We start from the raw sequence: 23,131 nt of genomic DNA, 5'->3' as shown, positions 1-23,131 counted from the left end.
GATTTTAGGATTTTGTTTTTCCTGTAGGGCCATTTATCAGCGTAGTGCTGTCAAAGCTGGAGAATATGTTGGAGAATTCCTTGCATGTTAACTTGCTGCTCATTGGGATTATTACTCAGCTGGCCAGTTACCCACAACCGCTTCTTCGTTCTTTTCTGCTCAATACCAACATTGTATTGCAGCCTAGCGTACGGTCATTATATCAGGTACTTCATCAATGCTTATTTCATGCTCCCTGCAAGTTTTGCCAATAATTCTAGTGCCTTGTTTACCTGTTTTTCAGTTTGTTGCTGTGCATTTGCTTTCCCCTACCTGTTTCAGGACCTCTCTGTTTAGTTTGATGTTTTAACTGTGCCAGTGCAAGGAGCTGGAAATTAACTACCCAACTGGAATTGTAACAGTCTCTAATTTGGAAAGAGAGAGACTGAGGTTTCAGGCCATAATTGCAAGGATAGTATTAAAAAATTACCATTCTTATTTTGGCAGGTGCTGGCATCTGTGAAAAATAAAATAGAGCAGTTTGCATCCATCCAAAAAGATTTTTCAGGTCTTCTTATACAGGCCCAGCAGTACTTGCTTTTCCGAGCGGACATGTCTGATGTGGCTCCAGAGTTACTAACCAAAGGTAAATATCAACCACTTTCACAGTGGTATATGATCTAAAACACTGACTTGCTGGTTATCTGCCCTATTTCCCACAGAAAGATAAAAACAGGAGGAGGGTATTATGCATATCACCAGCCAAAGGTATTTCTATATCTCTGTAACTTTAAAGGGACAATCCTAAGTTTTTAGGCCACAATATGTGGATGCACCTTGAAATTGTCTCCCATCTGGAAATTCTTAGTGTTTTATTTTAGCACATGAAAACTTATTTCTGAAAGAGTAACAGAATAAGGTCTTAGCATGACTTGCTGTCATACTGGCCGAGTACGTGGTTTATTGGGAGGGGTTGTATGTGTGCACTACCTCATTTTATGTTTAGTCTCATATTGAGCAGTGCATCCACTCTTTTTTGGTAATTCTTGGAGAGAGCAGTTGCAGAAATAAATTCATTGTGGAATTCTAGTAGATAAAACCTTATAGGCTGGACTAGAATATCTTTAAGGAAGATAAATATGAGCCAGAAAATTTTGATTATGCCCTTTTAAATGGAAATAAGTTGAAAATGAAATGAAGTACTAGGAGGGTCACATCAAAGGTGGGGGGTGAGTTGGTGCCACCCCAGGGCACAGCGTTCCCACTCCAGCTGACTTTTCTAGCATCTGCTGCTTCTCAGGCATGCTGTGTGCTACACCTATTTTCAATGGGCTGTCAATCATTAATGTTTCGTACAGTGTCAAATAATAAATTTAAAATGTAGAATTCTCTTTTCTAAATGATAAAATTCCTCCAGCAGCTGATGGGGTCAGGGCCTCACATTGTAGTCAGAGTTCAGAACTTCAGATGCCAGGTTCTAGAATTGCTGCTGAGTAGTCAGCACTAGGCTCCAAGCTTCCATTAAAACCTTGCTTTCACATATGATGGGAATGCATAGGCTCTGCTGAGACTAGTAACCATAGAGATAGCATGGCACTAGTTGGCAACAGAACGGGGTTCAAGAGATTCTATTTATTGAATCATTATCATCAATCATTTGGAATGAGTAGCCCACTGTCCCTATACCAGATTTTTTGTTTGGCTTTTCATTGGTGTGTAGGAAGCAAGGGAGATGTTTTAAAAATGCTTATTTAATTGCTTTTTTCTGAGGGACTTAATAATTTTCCTCAATTCTAATCAGCATGGTGTCAGCTTCTACCATTCCCAGTATGCATACTCTGCAGAATCATAGCCTCTCTCAGGCTACTTCTTGAAGCATTGGTCTGTGGAAGATGCATGCTGTAAATGAGATGTTTATCACAGAGACCAGTGGGGTTTAGAAGCCAGGTTCCAAGAACAGTAGATGAGAGCCTTACCATTTTTTTTTTTAAGGTACTGTCAATAAGATCTTTGTATAATGCATTCCTAACATAACTTCATCCCTCTTATAAGTGTTATGCTTCAAAGCTCTCTGTTGTAGCTATTCAGACCCAGTGAAACTGCTTCATAAAACAGTCTCTGATTTTGGCATTTATTTATATTTTCCTGTTTTACATCAGCATATTTGTGGGCTTCAATGTTTGCCGAGTCCCTTCATTGGGGTCATTATCCTGGAATCTGAAGCAGAGGCTGCTCAGTCACTGGCCTGTAACATTTTCTCTTGCCCTGTGGCAGCCCCTGTAAAGAATGAGCCTCTTGCCTAATGCTTAGAGACTAAACTATCGGCAGTTTTGGCTCTCAGCCATCCTAGCGATGCCAGCAATCGAACAGTAATTCTTAGGGCAAGTTGCCTCCCTAGTCCACCAACACACCACATCATTATATTGATTAAGAAATGTAAAGTTGAAACTGCGACAGTATTGGCAAATAAAATATGGTTGGACTTTGAGATTATTGCAGGAAGCTAAAATGAAAATCCAGTCTTAGGGAACAAAACTTTCTCCTAGATTCCCTTTTAAAGTTGAAAAGTGAAAGTGATGTATAACTGCAAACACAATCTTTCCTGATTCTTCCTGCATTACTGAATATAGTTGACCTCCTACAGGATTTAAAATTGAAAAACAAACTCATCCCATTGGTGAAAACTAATTCAAAACATAAGTGTTCAAGAGAGGAGATCTATTTGGATCGCAATAATGCTGTAAGAGTTCTAGGAATGACGGAAAATTTACATCTCTGCTTATACTGAAATAGTATATGGTGAAGTGAAAAGTCTATTTGATTTGAGATTGCATATGTAGAGGCATCAGGTTATTAACCAGATAAGTGACACACACTCTACCTGTGTCCCTGGTAAAAAAAAAAAACACATCTAGAATATTAGACCTTTTCAGTCTCTATGCTGTAAGATTCTATACTGTGTACAGTTCTGTGCACCTAAATTCCAGAAAAATGGAAATTGAGAGCAGAACTGGATGAAAAATTTGACAGAACAGATTTCCATTGAAAAATACAGTTCTTCTTCGAGTGCTTGCTCATATCCATTCCATTAGGTGTGCGCGCGCCGCGTGCACGATCGTCGGAAGATTTTTACCCTAGCAACACCGGCGGGTCGGCTGTGGAGCCCCCTAGAGTGGCGCCTTCATGGCGCTGAATATATACCCCAGCCGACCCGGCGCCCCCTCAGTTCCTTCTTACCGCCCCTGACGGTCGTTGGAACTGTGGAGCGCGGCATAGCTGTCCTCCACTCTCCCTAGCTTACTTAGTCATTCAAAGTTATAGTTATAGTTGTAGTTCTAGTGTTTATAGTTAAATAGTTTTAAAGTTGTTATAGTTGTTATTGTAGTTCAGGGGGTTAAGGGGGTCGTCTCCCCCTTTCTCCCCCGGCCGCGGGCCCGGGCTCATGCCCAACGCTCCCGGCTTCAAGCAGTGCGCCTCCTGCGCTAAGCCTATGCCAACGAGCGACCCGCACGACTCCTGTTTGAAGTGCCTGGGAGAGTCCCACCAAACAGACAAATGCAAGATCTGTAAGGCCTTCAAACCAAGAACCAAGAAGGAGCGGGACTTTCGGCTCAGGCAACTCCTAATGGAGGCGGCACTTAGCCCGGACACTCCTTCCACGGGCCAGACTCCGACGCCTAGCACTTCGGTGCGCAGTGCCCCGGCGGCACCGGCTATGACGACCACGCGAGTGGCGTCAGACAAGCCTCCCCGGCACCGGACCTCGTCGGCACCGCAAACACAGCAAGTGCCGCGGCGCCGGTCATTATCCCCAGGGCATAAAAAAGCCCATAAGACGGGGACGTCCGTGCCGAAGACGCCGGCTCCCCCAGTGCCGGGGGTAGAGCCGCGTCCGCCGGTGGAGCAACGGAAACAGGCGCCTCCAGCACCGTCGACTCCGGCGCCGAGGCCGTCGAGTCCGGTACAAATAGCGTCTCCACCGAGGCCGGCGGTGATACAGTGTCTCCCGTCGACTCCAGAGACCTTCGCGGCGGCGAGAGACTTGATAGCTCTCACGGAGCCGGCACCGCCTCAACCACCGGCACCGACTGTACCGTTGACTCGCCCGGTACAGTCAAGAGGGAAACCTGCCTTGATGCGCCCTCCATCACAAGGGCTGGAACCTCGGCGCCGATCCAGGTCCCGAAGCAGGTCCCCACGCCGCTCGCAGTCCCGGCACCGAATATCGTCTCGGCACCGGTCGTACTCGCGGCCAAGATCTTCGTCGCGGCACCGGTCTACGTCTTGGCACCGCTATGATCATCGGCACCGATCAACGTCGAGATGTAGTTCTCGGCACCGCCACGCTCGACGTCGAGAGGCCGCTCCCGGCACCGGGCATACTCTAGGTCCTCGTCGAGGTCCAGATCTGACTCCCGGCACCGACGAGGTCATCGGCACCGGTCGCGGTCCCGGCACCGATCGCCGGCACCGCACAGAGATAGATCATCTCCGGACCGGCACCGTGCGGCACCGCAGACCACGGGGATCGTTTCATCTTTCGCGGCACCGCCATGGTCGTCAAGATCGGCGTCTCGCTCCTCGGAGGACCTGTCGAGATCGGCATACCCCCCTCAGGGGCAGGCCGAGGAACGAGACTTGGGCCATTGGCAGGAGAGGGCAGAGGACCACTCTCATGGACCATCTCACTGGTCGTTTTGGACCCCGTGGGCGTATCACCAGGAGCAAGGGGCTTCATTACCATCGACCTCTCGCTCGGGTCACTCGGTCAGAAGGGCCCCAGAATCCACCATCTCTCGGCCTCCGCCTGGAGGCATGGAGGCTTCTGTGTCCACACCACCCGACACCGTGGACCCAAGTGCAGGTGACGCTCCGACCCAAGACCAGGGGGACCGGGACCCCCCCTTGGATCCACTACCACCGGAGGCGTCCTCCTCCTCCTCTCCGGATGAGGCAGTGGCGGGCACTTCATGCACGGGTCCCCCTCCGATAGATCTTCGGGCTCACCAGGATCTCCTGCGCAGGATGGCCCGTAATATGGACCTGCAGACGGAGGAGATAGTGGAGGTGCACGACCCGATCGTGAATATCCTTGGATCGGATGCCCCATCGAGGGTGGCGTTACCCTTGATCCGCACGATCCAAACGAACGCGGATACGATATGGCAGACTCCTGCCTCCATTCCACCTACAGCGAGAGGGGTGGAAAGGAAATACTTTGTCCCATCTAAGGACTATGGGTACTTGTACACACACCCCCAACCGTGTTCACTGGTGGTGGAATCAGTGAATGCACGAGAGCGCCACGGCCAGCAGGCTGCAGCGCCAAAATCAAAAGAGGCTAAGCGGCTTGATCTGTTTGGCCGTAAGGTTTACTCAGCCGGAGGGCTACAACTTAGAGCGGCGAATCAACAGGCGCTACTGAGCCGCTACAATTTCAACTCCTGGAACTCTATGGGGAAGTTTAAGGAGTTGATTCCCCAAGAGTCCAGGGAAGAGTTTGGAGCCATGGTTGAGGAGGGTAAGAAGGTGGCTCGGACCTCCTTACAGGCCTCCCTGGACATAGCGGACTCGGCCGCAAGGACCCTGGCCGCAGGTATCGCTATGCGCAGGACCTCCTGGCTCCAAGTTTCGGGTTTGCCCCCTGAATTACAGCAGACCCTACAGGATTTGCCCTTTGAAGGACAGGGGCTGTTCTCGGAGAAGACGGACTCTCGATTGCAGAGCCTCAAAGACTCCAGGACAATCATGCGCTCCTTGGGGATGCATGTTGCGGGTCCCCAGCGCAGACCATTTAGGCCGCAGCCTCAACGTTTTTACCCCCCTCCACCTCGTCAGAGACAGGACCCTGCCAGAAGGCGAGGGCGAGGTGGTAGGAGAAGATGGGCTGGCCCTCAACCCGGTCAGAACCAAGGGCCACCAAGACCACCTTCAGGTCCTAGACAGAACTTTTGAAGGTGCGGTCGAGGACGGCGCCCCAGTCATCCCCCAGGATCCAGCTCCCTCCTTTCGGGATCGCCTCTCCCACTTCCACCGTGCTTGGTCCCTTATAACTTCGGACCGTTGGGTCCTCCGCACGGTGGAGAGGGGATACGCTATCCAGTTTTCTTCTATCCCCCCCTCCCACCCCCTTTCCCCGTCCCTCTTCAGGGACCCTTCTCACGAGCAACTTCTTATACAGGAGGTTTCTACGCTCCTGGCCATGGGGGCCATAGAGGAGGTTCCGATAGACTTAAGGGGCAGGGGATTTTATTCCCGTTACTTCCTGATCCCCAAGTCCAAAGGAGGTCTGCGGCCCATCTTGGACTTGCGCGGACTCAACAAATTCGTAGTAAAGTTGAAGTTCCGCATGGTCTCTTTGGGGGCCATTATCCCTTCCCTCGATCCTGGAGACTGGTTCGCCGCCCTCGACATGAAAGACGCATACTTTCACATCTCAATTTACCCACCTCACAGACGCTTCCTGCGATTCGTGGTAAACACGGTGCACTACCAATTTACAGTCCTTCCCTTCGGCCTATCCTCGGCCCCAAGGGTGTATGGCTGTCGTGGCAGCGTACCTTCGTCGGCAAGGGATACAGGTGTTCCCGTACCTAGACGACTGGCTGGTGCGCGGTCGCACCAAGGAGCAAGTTCACGCTCACGTCCACAGAATAGTGCACACATTCAACAAGTTGGGCATCCTACTCAACAAGGACAAATCCACTCTAGAACCTACCCAGAGAATAGAATTCATCGGCGCAGTTCTAGACTCCAGACGTGCACAAGCCATCCTGCCAGACAACCGATTTGGCACCATCACGAACCTCATTCAAGGGCTCAAGGCCTTCCCAACTACCACGGTGAGGTCGTGCCTTACCCTGCTGGGTCACATGGCTTCCTGCACGTACGTAACCAGGCATGCCAGACTTCGACTTCGCCCGCTTCAAACCTGGGTGTCATCAATATACCGTCCACATCGGGACAGCCTGAACATGGTGGTCACGGTCCCGGACTCGGTCCTGGCCTCCCTCACCTGGTGGCTAGATCACACTGTAGTCTGCGAGGGGATGCCATTTCACGCCCCACAACCCTCCCTGCACCTGGTCACAGACGCGTCATCTCTGGGGTGGGGCGCCCATCTCAACGAACACCATACCCAGGGCCTGTGGACTGCATCCCAGTTAGCCCTACACATCAATGTTCGGGAACTGATGGCGGTACGCCTGGCGTGCCAGGCATTCCTCAATCTCCTACGTGGCCGCTGTGTGTTAGTTCTCATCGACAACACCACGGCCATGTTCTACATCAACAAGCAAGGAGGAGCACGTTCGTCAATTCTATGCCAAGAGGCCATTCGCCTGTGGGACTTCTGCATCGCCCACTCAATCCATCTCACGGCATCGTTCCTCCCTGGAGTCCAGAACACTCTAGCGGACCGACTCAGCAGGTCCTTCCAAACGCACGAGTGGTCTATCCGTCCGGACATTATACATTCCATCTTCCAGAGGTGGGGGTTTCCCCAGATAGACCTGTTTGCATCTCGAGACAACAGGAAGTGCCACGTGTTCTGCTCCCTACAAGGTCGAGCTCCGGGCTCCCTCTCGGACGCCTTTCTGCTTCCCTGGAAAGACCACCTGTTTTATGCCTTCCCTCCGTTTCCTCTGGTCCACAAGGTACTGCTCAAACTGCGCAGAGACCAGGCACAGGTAATTCTGATCGCTCCTGCATGGCCAAGACAACATTGGTACACCACACTGTTGGGGCTCTCGGTTCAGACACCGATCCCGCTTCCGTTGGATCCGGATCTCATCTCTCAGGACCACGGCCGGTTGCGTCACCCCGACCTCCAATCACTCCACCTCACGGCGTGGCTGCTCCATGGTTCACCCAGGCAGAGCAGCAATGCTCGCACTCTGTCCAACAGATTCTGCTGAGCAGTAGGAAGCCCTCAACACGCACCACGTACCTGGCCAAGTGGAAGCGGTTCTCCTGTTGGTGCGAACAACGAGCCATGTCCCCGTTGCAGGCACCCATTCCTCTCATTTTGGAATATCTCCTCTCCCTAAAACAGCAGGGGTTGGCGATATCTTCAATTAGAGTTCACCTGGCCGCTATATCGGCCTTTCACCCAGGGGAACTCGCGTCCTCGGTATTCTCTAACCCGATGGTCGTTAGATTCCTCAAGGGCTTAGACCGGATGTACCCACAACAACGTCAGCCCGTTCAGACGTGGGACCTCAACCTGGTTCTCTCCAAGCTCACAGGTCCTCCATTCGAGCCACTGGCCACCTGTTCTCTTTTGTACCTATCCTGGAAGACAGCCTTCCTTGTAGCCATCACCTCAGCAAGGCGCGTTTCTGAACTCAGGGCGCTTACATCCGAGCCCCCTTATACAGTTTTCCATAAGGATAAAGTGCAGCTTCGTCCACATCCTGCCTTTCTCCCTAAGGTGGTTTCTCCTTTTCATATCAACCAGGACATCTTTCTCCCGGTCTTTCATCCCAAACCACATGCCACTCGCCAGGATCAACGTTTGCATTCCCTGGACGTACGAAGGGCCCTGGCCTTCTATATTGACCGCACAAAGCACTTTAGAAAGACGACGCAACTCTTCGTTGCAGTGGCCGACCGAATGAAAGGCTCACCGGTCTCCTCACAACGCCTATCCTCCTGGATTACGTCTTGCATCCGGACTTGCTATGACCTGGCAGGTGTCTCAGCACCGCACCTCACCGCTCACTCCACGAGGGCCCAGGCTTCCTCGACGGCTTTCCTGGCACAAGTTCCGATTCAGGACATTTGTAGAGCAGCGGTTTGGTCATCAGTCCACACATTTACAGCTCACTATGCACTAGTGCAGCAGTCCAGAGACGATGCTGCTTTCGGATCAGCGGTTTTGCACACAGCAATGTCTCACTCCGACCCCACCACCTAAGTTGGGCTTGGGAGTCACCTAATGGAATGGATATGAGCAAGCACTCGAAGAAGAAAAGACGGTTACTCACCGTTGTAACTGTTGTTCTTCGAGATGTGTTGCTCATATCCATTCCAAACCCGCCCCCCGTCCCCACTGTCGGAGTAGCCGGCAAGAAGGAACTGAGGGGGCGCCGGGTCGGCTGGGGTATATATTCAGCGCCATGAAGGCGCCACTCTAGGGGGCTCCACAGCCGACCCGCCGGTGTTGCTAGGGTAAAAATCTTCCGACGATCGTGCACGCGGCGCGCGCACACCTAATGGAATGGATATGAGCAACACATCTCGAAGAACAACAGTTACAGTGAGTAACCGTCTTTTTTCATTGAAATATTTTGCAGAAATGGGTCTATTTGGATGAAACAGGAAAAAAATCAAATGTTTAGGCTTTTTGCTTTTAATTATATTTAAATATGAAATATATTTAATATGTATATAAAAGATAATTCATGTTTTAATATAATATAATATAAAAGTCAAAACAAAACATTTTGATGGCTATTAAGACTACTTTTTTTGAATTTTTATTTTGCAGGCAATTTCAAAATGCTTGCTTTTTGTTTTTCAAAAATGTTAGGATTTCCTGCAGAACAGAAATTCTGGTTCCCGACCAGCCCTAGTTGGGAGAAACCCAGAGAACAACACAAGTGACTAAAGAGTCTGGAGGGCGAGAGTTATGATTAACTAGAACTAGAAAAAGTATAGCTTTACCAAATTATTGCTAAGAGATGAAAATTTTATCCAAGTATCGGAAGGATATACACTAACGTCCATAAACTGAGGAAGGGGAAACAAGGATGGAGAAATATGGAACAGAGGAAATGCCATGGTGCATCAGACTAGTGGCCCATCTAATCCCATATCCTGTCTCTAACAGTAGTTGGCTGGCATCAGATCTTTCAGAGGAAGGTGCATATAACCTAAATAGTGGAAAACTATAGAATAACCTGCCCATACTTTAAGGGAAGTTTCCTCCTAACCATATCATGCAGTGGTTAGTTTATGCCCTGTAGCATGTAGGTTTAATCCTTACTTTTTTTAAATTCTGTCTAATATAACAGTGGACATTCTTAGTGGTCATACAAATGACCAATTACATTTTGAATCCTATTAAGCTCTTAACCTCAATAACTTTTTGAGGCAAGAATTCCACAGGCTAATTATTTATCGTGTAACAAATAAAGTAATTCTTACACATTTTGAGTTTGTGGCCTTTCCATTTCATTGAATGTCACTTAATTAAAATGTAGTTCCAACTGGGGTTGAAATTTAAGTGCTGCTGCCTTTTTAGCTTACAAAATTTTAAAATTTTGTATTACTTTGAATAAGAGACTAATCTTGTTCCCAATCCTGGAACAAGCTCTGTGAGAGCAGACTATATAGGTGTCTAGATAATGGAGAATGTGTGGTGGTCTCATTTATTTTTAAAATTTATTTCCTGCCTGTTCACAGGAAGATGGTAGCCTCCATGGAGAAAGCTCAGAGAGGGTCACAGCTGCAGAAAAAACTGAAACCTCATAGTATTTCTTAAATAATGGGTTTGAGCTTTGCAGAGTTGTCATGAAAATTTACCTGCCCAGGGCCAAAATCCACTCAGCTGCCTTTCCAGGGTGATGATGGGGAAACATATTTTACTTGTCTGTCCAAAACAAAAATAAATACTAATGCCAGGTAAGCAGGGGAGTAGACTAGTGCAAGGCTGTAATATTTTAAATTATACTTTGGGAAAGTGTTTTCCACCCATAAAGTGCAAATAACTCTGATTTCCCTTTTTAACGGTACCTTCATATATGTTCCTTTCCATTACTCTGCCTTCACATACATGTTGTTTCTTCCCACTGGCAGTAACCAGGTTGCTAAAGAAAAAAAGGAGCACATGGGGAGTGGGGGTGGGGAATAACCCCACATGCCTATCTGAGCCTTGATAATTCTCTTTTGGGTCACACGGTGTGTAAAAAATATTGCATTAGATACCAGTCGTGGAGTGAATGCATTCTCTAGCATGCATTCCACGGTACTGTAGCTTGCAGTTTAAATTAGGTTTGTTTACTGGTCAAAACTGATTCTTTTTTTCTTCCTGGATTTAGAGAACATCCAGCACAGCAGCAGCACAGGGAAAGGAAGAAATCTTTCTGAAGCTTCCCAAACCCTGCTCCAGCCTTTCTTGGGACACAGAGCAAAGAGAGTAACGGCTCTTCCTGGCATTCCCTTGCCTGTGAGGAATGCCGTGCTTGCAGCTGCCCTTTTCCCAGAGTTTCTGAAGGAGCTAGCAGCTCTTGCACAGGAACATTCCATCCTGGGTTACAAAATACCGGGTGATGTTGACGATTATTACTAGTGTCATTAAGATTTTTTTTCCTAATAGAATTAGATTTTTAAATGCAAAGCTGCTTACAAAAGAAAGTTCTACTTTGATACTTCCTGACAATACTTGATCTGTTACCTTTATATTGGGCCTTATGACTTCCAACTGTGCAACATACTAATATGATAGATTCCTGAGGGGCTCTGTTATTTCAAATGTGTACCCCTCTTCCGTTGTGCATCTACACAACTTCCTTTACCTCAATGCTCCAGTTTTCAATTCTGGTCTAGAAAAGTGGGTTGCCCAGTGGGAGAAATATCTGATATGTAAATATATCTGAAAACTGCACAAAATTGGTCAAATAAGCCTTCTGTGTTAAAGGCCAAGATTTTGGGGGGAGGGAGGGTGTTGTTTGCTTTATTTTTAAAAGGGGAGTCTACAGTCCCATCTCTGAAATCCCCTTTACCAATGGCTGGGGTTGTGAATCCAAGTGGTCTCATGTGTTCTAAGTGCATGACTAGCTGAAAGCAGGTGCTGTACCCAACACATACCGTATTGCCTTATGTTGCATACAAATCTGCAGCTCTCAGCTGTTGATCTTTTGAAGTCAAATGAAATGTATAAGTGGATGTAGACTGCAGACTGCTTGGAATTTTCCTTGCAGTTTCTCAGCGTTCTTTGATAATTATTATAGTGCTACCTAAAATCTCAAGCAAGCCTTATTTAGTAAGATTTGCACAAAGTACAAAGCGAAATGTTTCTATGCAAGGTCTAACAAATTTGTAGAAGAAATTTGTTTGTGTTCTTCTATTGATAAGCTGAAGAAAAGTATTCAGTATCTTTCAGTAGTGTTAAAAGGGCGACTCCGTTAAGTACTGCTTTTTATGAAAAAGGACAGCTTGCCTCTGAAAAGGGGTTTTAATTTTTTTTAAATGTCATTTTGGTTAAGGAAAAACAAAATGGCTACATGTAAAGAGAAACTAGTTATTTATTTTTAAGTTATGTGCTAGCTTTGCCTAATATTGCACTTTCAGGGTAATGGGGAGGAATGTACAGTAGTTGGAGAGGAAAAAGTAACAGGGATAACTGAAAACTGTTTGCTAGTGACTAACTGCTTAAGAAAATTCTCTTCTGTGAGTAATGAGGTTCATTAGAAGAACCCAAACATGATGAATTGGTGCATCACCGCTGCATTTCGTCTTACTCTTAGTGGCATAATTGTGCTTCCAGTGCTATACTTTGCTCTACGTGAATGGGGGCTCAGTTCATGAAAGCCTTAATGCTTCCCCTTTCTACTTCAAGGAAACTAAAACAACCCAAAAGCACTGGAAACTGGAGGTAAGAATGATATTAAAGCAGTTTTTGTTATGCTGCTGGTTATAATTCCCCAATACTGAAAAGCCCCATTTTATAACTTCCCCAATTTCAAACATGTTATCTCCACTTAAGGAATGTAAATGAAAAGCCTATAAAAAGAAAGATCAGGTAAAATTTTGTAAAGTACCTAAGTGACTTAGGAGCTGAAGTCCCATTAACTTGGTCACAGGGGGTATGTCTACATAGTAGTTAAACACTTGCAGCTGGCCGAGGCTTGGGCTGCAGGCTTACAAAGTTGCTGTGTAGATGTTTGGGCTTTAAGTTAAGCCTGAGCTCTGGCTCGGGGGGGGGGGGGGGGGGGAAGGGTCCCAGAGTCCAGGCTCCCGTTTGAGCCCGAATGTCTAGACAACATTTTTTAGTCCCACAGCCCAAGCCTGAGTCAGCTGCCCCAGGCCAGCCACGGGTCTTTTATTCCAGTATAGACATACCCATAGGTGGTTTGAAAAGTGCACCCATCATCCATAGCAGGGAGAGGTACCGTAGTGCCTGACTACATTAAGTCCTGTCTGTAGGAGACACTAAAAGTCCTAAAGTAGATCTGTAGAGATTGCCACCTGCAAATACTTCCCTGGGCCTGCCATCACTTGTCTGTCTAGGTATCTGTAATGTACTCAATTCTGTGGTATCTGACCACCAGCTTCCTTCCCTCACAGCCTTGACTGCCGCCGCTCAGCCCTTTGTGCTCAGGCCCACAGGTCACTTTCTTTTCTGTTGCTTCTGCTCCATGCAACTCTTTACCTGTCAGATGCAATTCCACCAAACCACCCTCTAGCCTCCTTGCAGCTGCTCCCCTCAGCACCCATTAGATTGCCTTTTGTTTTTAAAACTCATTTAATTTAGGAATGAGAGAATTCCTCTACTGATTCCATTGCTGCTGGAGCCATGGCCAACCACCAGCCTCAGGTCCCTTTCCTTCTCCTAGCAGCTGGTAGGTTCTTCACTCTCACACCCCTCACCTTAGAACTGTGGTTCATGCCTGTTCTCTCATAGATTAGCCCTCAGGGGAAGAGAGAGATGGCGAAGCATCACTTACCACAGTGCTCCAGCCTAATCTGGGCTGGGTCAGTGGCTGCTGAACTCCTTAAGCACTGATCTAACCTGTTCCCATGTCTTCAAAGCACAGCCACTACCTTCTAGCAAGAAGCTGATGTGTGTGCTTTAAAATGGACTAAATACACGTAATACTAAAATAAGCAAACTTCAATGAGTCATAACCAAGTGGGGATTTACTCCCAAGAAACCATCCACATTTTTAAACTGTTAAAGGTTACCAAACAAATTCACCCCATTAAGTTAATGGTCTGATTTTAACTTTTTTGTGAACTGTTTAGGAGTGGTTTCATTTTAAATGTGCTTACTCGTTACAATAGTCTGTTCTGAAGACAAAGGTAGATGGAGACCTTAAAATGTGGACTGTGCAAACTAGATCTAAGTTTTCTGGTTTTGACCTAGTAAACTGTAATGGTTCCAAAGGAGTTATTCCAGCCTACCACATTAGTGAGCTTTAAAAAACCTACAGTGTGCAGAGGAATTCTTACTGACAAGTCATTCCACTGTATGTGCACAAGGTATGCTTTAAACAAATGAAAACTGTCTGTCACCTATCTAAAAGGAGAGACCATATTATGGACTTGTAAATTTGGCAACTGATTCCTCAATTTTTGAGATATACAAAGGAAATAGCATATGTTTGGTCAGTTTATACTCAAACTCTAAACTGTCCAAATAAAGATTCAATATACATTATAGGACTTCTGGTCTGAGCTAGCATAGGCAGGGTTTCAGTGAGGGCTGAATTACAGAACCATAACCTCCAGCATCCTGAGAAAAAACGAACTATGATATTGGTTCTTCCTACCATCAATGTGTAGAGCAAACTACATGTAATTTAGCATGAAAAGGGTGGTTGTTTCATTATCAGAGCCTCAGATTAATAATCCTTTCTTGTGGAAGTCCTTCATCCGAATGCTGTTTAATATGCTGCTTCTTTCAAATTGGACTGATCTGGAACAGAAATCAAGGCCTGATTCTGATCTCTGTTAGACTGGTGGTGAGGAGGAAAATCAGACCCGAGGAGGGTTAGTTTTTTTTTATTAAAAAGGTTGCCCTTCTTTTAGTACACTTAGATACAGTCCTTCAAAGTATCTGCTGTTCACCAATTGCTTTTAGTATTTAATATTTCATCGGGGTTTGTCACATCCTGTGGTGAAAGCGGAATGCATTCACTTAGTGTCATTATGCCTGTTGGGTGAATGCTACCTAGTTGGATAATCTTTTTGTGTTAAAGACAGACAGGTAAGATTGATCCATTTAACAAAACTGGTTTGTTTTTAAAACTTGGGTAAAGACACAGGTTTTCAGGGGGAAAAGGGTGGGTAGGTAATAACACACTTACACCTAGATTTCACCAGTTCCAACCTGGGCAATAGTGGCTAAAAGGATTTGACAGCTCCTTGGCGTATATGCAGTGAGAGCTTTCTGCCCACTCCCTAGGGAAAACAACTGGCATGTTCAGCACAGAACGAGGGTTTACATTCAAGCTGCCCTTCTACTGCTAGCGGTAGGTCTTCCATTACAAGGCTGAAGCGTGCACTGCCATTGCCTGTGCTGGCATGCCTCTGGATAAACAGAGGACTTCATTCTCCAGTGTTGTCAATTCAGCACCTTTCACAAGCATTAAAAAAAAAAAAAATCTCTAGAATGGGAGAGGGAAAAAAAGAGCAGTCTTATTTGGTGCAGTTAAATGATGTCACGCCTTTTACTGTATTACTTTGAATTGTAGCCAGAGCTACAAAGTCATTACTGCTTACTGTGCAAATCTTCTTTTATACATTGATTATAACATAGTTCCTCTTTGAGGGCAGCTTGATTTAATAAGCAATTTACTGTGCCGTACTGACTGAAATTACTATGTCATGCCTACAGTTTTTATGAAGGCTGCAATTCTTACATTTGTAATATTTAGACCTCAGCTACAATTGCAAGTAATGTAGCACTTTTACCCATGCTAATTCTGGCACAATACAGTAGTGTCATGCTGTCACTGTCTAAATTTGATTTAGGTCATTACAAGATGTCCTTGGTTGCACCTTTTGGGCTTTAGCAATAGAAACACATTAGATAGAAGATGACATCAATTACCAAAAACTAAGGTAAAACAACACAGGCTGGCAGTGTGGTACTCACTTCAGTGTGAAATACAGACAGACCTGAAATTTGTATTACTCTTGTTTGTCACAAGCAGAAAAAAAGTCATAGTGGCCCTGCGTCAAGGACCATTACTGTAAAAATAAAAATATAGAAGGGAGGGTAAAAATTACTCCTTGTTAATGTGTTTTTAGATTTCAAGTAATGTGGTGATAGGTGCCATCACAAAACCCTAAGATTGCTATGGTACGTATTTACTTTATAACTTCATTAGCTACACAAGCTCAGATTAATAACTTTCTTTGAGGGAGGTCCTGCTTTTCCAAATGTGATCTAGCATATTTTTTGTTTTGTTGTTTGTATACTGGTTGAAGACATTTATGAATAGGAGTATTACTGTGTCAAGTACATATGCACTTTAATTGAGTTTTTGATCCTCTGGCCTCTAAGGGTTGCTGGGAAGTCATTACTGCTTACTGAGCAAATCTTTTTATTATTTGATTATGACAGTTTGTGTGGCAGCTGGATTAAGGCCTAAAACCCTTTATAAAACTTTTGTGCAAAGGCTGCGTTTCTGAACAAAATAATTTTCTTTGCCAAAGTTAAAGTGCCCATGTATACTTGTGTTTTTGATATATTAGCTTTGAGAGTTTTTGATATCACTAATATTTTATTGCAATTTGCTTAAAAATAACCAAGTGGATCTAGGCCAAAAAATAATGTAGCTGGGTTAAACCTAGGTCTAAATGCTACTCTGTCAGCTTGGCTAGCACCCACACCGAATGCCAGCTCCTCTCTAATGGAAAGATGTGGCCTTTAGAGACTACACGTCTCAGCGCTCCAGCTTGAGCCAAGAGGCCGTATCACTGCTGGACACAACTCTGTTAAGAGTGAGAGTGACATTCAGTTTACCAACTCCAGCAATAGTTAGTTTTCCTTAAAGCTCCAGCTCAGAGTATTGTGATTAAATTAAAGCAAATTTGCACATAGAAGTTTCTGGCCCTCAAATTTAGAGAAGCTTGAATCTTCAGCCTTCCTGTTGAGTTTGGTGGCAGAATTTTAGCGAAGTCCTGCTGGGAGCCTGCACCAGCATATTGCTCATTCAAACTTGCTTTCCTTTTCTTTAATGTTGCATACCCCACCCTCCTCCAAAGTCACAGAATCAGGCTACTGTCTGCAAGGACAGTGATTTGAACCACAATTTATGAGGATAGAGAGCTGCCTTTAAAAAAAAAATCTCTTGGACACTTTGCCTGCATTCTGGCCCTGTTCTACCTTTTTTGTACTACTTGGGTTTCAAAAAGCAGGTAGAAAAAAAATCAGCTTTGCAGTTTAGCTGGGAATCCCTAGCTGGTATAGGGCCACTCTTTGCTTTCTAACCGCTTCCCCTGCCCCAGGACATTAACAAGAGAAGAGGGGAGGGCTGCTTCAGTAATCCTTAGCTCCTTCCAAGTGCAACTTGAAGTTATCCTAGGGCTGTTGTACCAGGGCCTAAATCAGCCCTCAACTAGCCATAGGCGTAGGGAGGCAAAGGTGAATCCAGTGCAGCTTGCCTGGACCTGTGGCTTTAATATATATTGCCTCATTTATAACATTAACAATACAATTCTTCCTTGGGCATTTAAAATATACAGCCAAACAGATCCATGCTATATCTGAAAAGATCAATTGTGACCTCCTTGCTGCTGTAACTCAGTTTTCTCTTGAAGTAGAATGTTATGAACTTCCTGTCAATCATGAAAATAGCAATGCAAGGGAGATACAGCGAAGGGCAAAAGTTTTGATGTGCTGCTCTGTCTCCTTTCTTGAGCACCCTGAGATTATAGCTTTAAACAAAAAATGGAGGGTATTTGTTCACGTGAGATGCCACTTTACACATACAGCACACACCAAAGGCCATAAGTCTGAGAGGCAGCTGCTGCACTTAGTGACTGTGGAAGTCTGTATATTACAAAGGGCTGCTCAGCACAGAAATAAGATTATTACACAAGAATATCACAGCAACTACTTAATGTCCTGGGAAAGGGTTCAAATTACATTAACCTTCACAAGTAGAATGCCTAACCTGTAATGAAAGTTTCCACCAGACACCTCTATAACATGGATCAACTTAAACTCTGCTGTGAAATTTTGCAGCCAGGGCTGATAGCTAAAGGTTGTCTTTCCTCATTACTCCCACAATGCCAGAAAATAATATTTTGTCAGTTTCTCCCTCCAAACCCCAAATGCAGGATAACTGCTGCTACACACGTATAATCAATGCCCCCTGCCAAAAGCTTTTACATTCTATCTGGTAAGAGCCCACATGTTTAACTACCTCTCTGTCCATTTGGATGAGATTGTAATGACTGTGTATGGCGTCAACTTTTATACATTGGTGAAATTTCTCTCTGAAAGCTGAAGGGCCAAAGGAAATTCTCTCACAGGCTGTGTACTAAATTAACACTGAGGATCTGGATGAAACTGTCTGTAACTCACCCTGCCTAACAGTTGGAGCACATCAGCTCAGTTGAGGGCTTCAGTAGCGAACTGACACCTGAGTTAAGGGCAGAACTTGAGCCTTAATTCAAGGAAGACCTATTTTGTGTCCTTTGTACAAGCCTTGTGACAGCCCCCCTACATTGCTCACTCCATAGTCTCACTGCACAGTCTGCACCGTCACCCCACAACACCCATCCTATGTTTCGTATTTGTCCGATAGTTGTTTAACTCCTTGAGCATGTAGCGGAGTTGTCTCTCTGGAGGGAACAAATTTTTGGGGAGTTTAGACTTCGCCCTGAGCTTTTTGGTAGGGACCAGGAGAATCATTCTGGCCATTTTTAACTGGATGTTTTATGTTCTGCTCAGAGGGGCACAAAGGCTGGGGTGTAGGCAGGATAGCTCAATCAAGTTAGCTGAAAGTGAACAAAAAGCACTTAACACTCAAACAGGATAACAAAGTCTGAGTCTAAGGTCAGAAGGGACCATTATGATCATCTAGTCTGACCTCCCGCATGATGCAGGCCACAAAGCCGTCCCAACCCCTTTCCCTTGACTCTGCTGATGAAGTCCCCAAATCCTGTGGTTTAGAGACTTCAAGTAGCAGAGAATCCTCCAGCCATGGTAGCCAGCCATGTTGAAGCTTAAGCTTCCCTCCATCCCGGCTAACACTGCTTTAGACATGATAGCCAGCATCTTAATGCATGTGCAAAGGACTTCATACACATTAAGATCTGATTCAAAAAGCTTAGCCTTTTTGATTGTCAGTCAAGAAACATCCTGAAAATAGCTTTTGTTCCTATGAAAAATGTTGGTTTAAAAATTCAGCAAGTGAGGAGTCCATAATATGATTTCAAGTATCAGAGGGGTAGCCATCTTAGTCTAAATTTGTAAAAAGCGACAGAGTCCTGTAGCACCTTATAGACTAACATACGTATTGGAGCATAAGCTTTCGTGGGTGAATATTTACTTCGTCATAATATGGTTGAAGATTTTTAACCTGTGTCCTTCTGTCTGCTTCTAATACAAGGGAAGAGTTAAACTAGAAGTTGTTAAACTAGAAGTGGATAATTGTATGTGCTGCCTTCCTTGGTCTCAATTGTATGTGTGGCTGGTAACGTTGAAAGCAGGTTGAGAGTTACAGTAATTGCTATTTTAAACTTGAAGATCTAATGTTGTATATTCATAGAACTTGTCCATTTTCTACCCTATTATGTAATTGCCTAGAACAAAATGGCTTTGAAAACAGGTAACCATTAAAGATACTTACCAACAGTAGTCTTGCTATGGTATCTGAGATCCTTCTATTTTAAGTATAGAGCAGTTACTTCTCTCTCTCTCTCTCAGGTAAGGAGGTAAGTGTAACACACATCCCACTCCAAAGCTGCCCAACAAAAAGCATTAATACAAGAGGAAAAAGCCTTCTGGAAAAGGCAGGGTTTGTTTGTTTGTTTGTAAAGGTAAAGAATAGGCTTAAAACACATGGATCCATAAAATTCAAACTTTATGCAGATGCTCAGTCCATAATTCAGTCTTGTGCCTTTTGTTTCCTCCCACAATGGCAGGAGTTAAGGGCAGAGCATTAATCTAACAAATTCAAAGTTCAGTGTATATTGAGGTTTGTGTCATAACCATTTATTATCTGGATGTGTTTTGTAAAATTGATTGAAATTTAGCACTCTGAACAAAGTCATGGAACAAAACAGGTGCCACTAAGTAAAAGATAAAATGGTGGTTTTGCTCAGATGTGACAAAATGATAGTAAAGCCTTTGTTTGAATGTCAGTTTAAATGCACATTTTTTTAAAAGGTCAACGTCTTTCATTGCAAAATTCAGAATAAATCTTATCGTTTTCAGACAAAACAGGCAACCTAACGTTAATGCTTTTTGTCGGCTGCACAACCTTTTAACTAACTTATTTTTATGTGAACAATGGGTACACATTTTATTCAATAAATATATTTGAAAACTCCTGCATTTTGCCTCTTTTCTGCTTACACTGTGAGCTTGTTTGTTCAGATGTTTCCCTGTCAGACAGTAGCACTGATAATCAAAGAATGAAGTACCAGGGAGCAGGGCTGAACTAGCAATTCCATAACTTGAAGAGGATAGCTAGATTCCACAGAAGAGGCCTGGGCTACATCCTCGCTGAATTAAGCCCGGATTTTTAAAGGTATTTAAGAGCCCAAATCTCATTTTCAAAAAGGATTTAGGCATCGGAGTCAAAATCCCATTGACAGTCAATGGGATTTAGGCTAAGTGCCTAAATCAGTTAGGCATTGCAAAACTGAGCACTGCAGCATGTAAATAGCTTTAAAAACCTGTGCCTAAGAGCTTAGTATGGTATGTGCATGCATTCCACCCTTCAGAAGTATCTTTGAGCTTGAGGATAATTGTGGTTTTTAGAAGGGATTATTTAGCAGCATCAAAAGAGGCTTCCGAACTCCAGAAACCACAGTCCACAGGCTCTTGAAGTAGCAGGATTTTTCCATAATGCACAGGACTGCCTGGGCTTCAGCTGCCTTAGTTAGTTTTAGGGGCCTATTTAGCCACTGGGGGGAGATTGGGTTTAGGATAGATCATCGCTTGAAGGAAGGAAAGGCAGCTGGGCAGTCTCTTCTCCTTTCCCTCCCTCTGGCAGAGGCAAGGGAGGAGTGATAGCACTGAGGAAAAAGAAGAACAGGAGTACTTGTGGCACCTTAGAGACTAACAAATTTATTAGAGCATAAGCTTTCATGGACTACAGCCCACTTCTTCAGTACTCCTGTTCTTCTTTTTGCGGATACAGACTAACACGGCTGTTACTCTGAGCACTGAGGAACTACTTCCCCCTCCTAACAGGTGGGGGGAGTGGCCAGCAGTGGCTGAGCTGCCACTGGGTGTTTGGCAGAGCGAGTAGGTGGTGTGACCTGTTCACATCATTACATTTCACTCTAAAATGCGTAAATTTCTATTCCTTCAGAAAAACATTGCTACCTGGCAATAGTGAATCACAACATACATCTGATACAAGTTCTAGAGTATTCAGACAAACAGTAACATATTGAATCACTTACCTTTCTCATGTGTGCAAAACCAGCTACAGGAAAAGTGAACAGCACTCAATACTAGCTTCTGCTATTCATTTGCACTGAATATCTTTTCTTTTGTCCTGACAGAGGGTGAAGTATTCAAGGAAGACTGTATAACAAGATACTACCTGAATAACCACCAAAAGGGAATAGTAATTCTGTTCCATGCTGAGACTACACAGTATCTTTTTCTAGCTCAGGCTGGAATTGAATTGTACAAAGTCCAGGGAATGTCTAGTCATTCCCTCTGTAGGGACCTGTGCAAGTTGCTCTGAAAGTTACTGTGACAGCCTCTTCTCTAATATTTGTTTCACCAGCACAGGATCTGCTCGCCCTCTTGTTGTTCTTTGAACCAGTCCAATCAGTTTATTCAGAACTTTTTGGTTTCCCTTCTTTATCTCCATAACCTTGAAAACAAGAGCACAAAGTATTTATCATGAATAATGGAAGATGTTCCGTTTTCCCTCTAAACAGATGCATATTTTCTAACCTTAGCACCAGCTTAATGTAGGCCCAAAATTTAGTATCAAAATAAGTTTTTGCCTCGATTCTGCAAGGGCTGTGTGTGGCTGGAACCCTAGGACTGCTTGGAGCCCCACTGGATGAGCAGAGGTCACTGCAGGATCAGGGCCTTAGTCCCAGTAGAATTACTGGTTTCATGATTATTTTTTATTCCAACAAAAAACATTTTTTTAAGAAACTCCTTGCAGTGTTTGCAAGTCAAAACAGTGCAGTACTGCCTGAAAGTAAGACTTGTCTATTTTACTTTTCCTAATGGGGTGACATGCAAAAAGAAAGATAGCAGCCAATAAACAAATTTTAAAGTGTTCAATATCAACTGATAAATTAATACATGTAAATTTTATTACTAAAGTTCAGAATTATTTTAAAAACTCTACTATGACAGTGTCCTTTTAAAGTGGAGACACTTGTATTTCATTAACACTGACCTGGCATTTTTCACTGAAGCAGAAACTTTAGACCTAACCCTTTAAAACTTTTATATCAGACATAATAACTTGGAGGAATCTCTTGCAATAAAGCATTAAATGCTTTTAACTATGTTTTGTCTCACTGGTAGTATTTTTATGATGAATAGACAGGTTCTTTTTTTAGACCCACTGACTGACCCCAAAATACCTGCACTATTACTGTGCACTGGTCACTTGCATGGCCAGTCAGGTAGCCATTGACCCATTTGTGCATGCAAATACACAATTTGAAAATAGAAAAGTTTAAGCTGGAAATGATGGTTAAAAAAACCTAAACGTTTAACAAGGGAAATATGAAATTCACCATCACTTTGTCTTAAATCAGGTAAGAGGTCTTCCGAAAAGATACATTCTAGTTCAACCATGAGTTATTGAGCTCTATCATCTTTACTTATGTAGCAGGGGAAAATAATTCTCTACATTGGTGGGAAGTATTGGGCGAAATTCTATAGCCTAACTTATGCATGTTGTCAGACTAGATAGTCTCCATTGGCCATGAACTACCAGCTCCACCAATTGCATGCACAATTGCAAATACATCCACCTATTATTTAGGGTTACCATACATCCTCTTTTTCCCGGACATGTCCAGCTTTTCAGCAGTCAAACCCCCATCCGGGGGGAATTGCCAAAAAGCCAAACATGTCCGGGAAAATGGCGGCTCTGCTCCTCCCCTGACTCTTCGGCTCTGTTTAAGAGCCGAGCTGCCTGAGCGCTATGGGCTTCAGGCAACCCCCTTGCCTCCAGACCCCAGCCGCCGGCCGGGCACTTCGTCTCCTAGGCTCCGGCAGCGCAGGGTCCGGAGGCACAGGGGCTGCCCAAAGCCA

The 23,131-nt window shown here is 44.7% G+C and overlaps 2 protein-coding genes across 5 annotated transcripts in view; one reads left to right on the top strand and one right to left on the bottom strand.

Moving 5' to 3' along the window:
* Positions 1 to 12,907, top strand: part of FHIP1A (FHF complex subunit HOOK interacting protein 1A) — a 135,365-nt gene extending 122,458 nt beyond the window's left edge. Inside the window, exons 10-12 of the mRNA XM_054029544.1 lie at positions 28 to 206; positions 487 to 625; positions 11,022 to 12,907. Of these exons, the coding sequence (XP_053885519.1) occupies positions 28 to 206; positions 487 to 625; positions 11,022 to 11,272 (569 nt within the window). The 3' untranslated portion in view covers positions 11,273 to 12,907. The remainder of the gene's footprint in view (positions 1 to 27; positions 207 to 486; positions 626 to 11,021) is intronic.
* Positions 1 to 23,131, bottom strand: part of GATB (glutamyl-tRNA amidotransferase subunit B) — a 162,840-nt gene that overhangs the window by 84,230 nt on the left and 55,479 nt on the right. For 2 of the 4 annotated variants that reach the window (XR_008445054.1, XR_008445052.1), the window contains exon 13: positions 21,298 to 21,719. Coding sequence is in view for 1 of the 4 variants with exons in the window: in XM_054029546.1 (XP_053885521.1) it covers positions 21,591 to 21,719 (129 nt within the window). In the remaining 3 variants the exon portion in view is untranslated. Of the gene's footprint in view, positions 1 to 12,916; positions 15,312 to 17,682; positions 21,720 to 23,131 lie in introns of those variants that run through there. The other 2 variants (XR_008445053.1, XM_054029546.1) reach the window with 2 other exon arrangements.

Source organism: Malaclemys terrapin, chromosome 5 (assembly GCF_027887155.1).
Source record: "Malaclemys terrapin pileata isolate rMalTer1 chromosome 5, rMalTer1.hap1, whole genome shotgun sequence".
NCBI lineage: Eukaryota > Metazoa > Chordata > Testudines > Emydidae > Malaclemys > Malaclemys terrapin.
The sequence above is the reverse complement of the archived record's forward strand: the minus strand, read 5'-3'. Positions and strand labels throughout refer to the sequence as shown.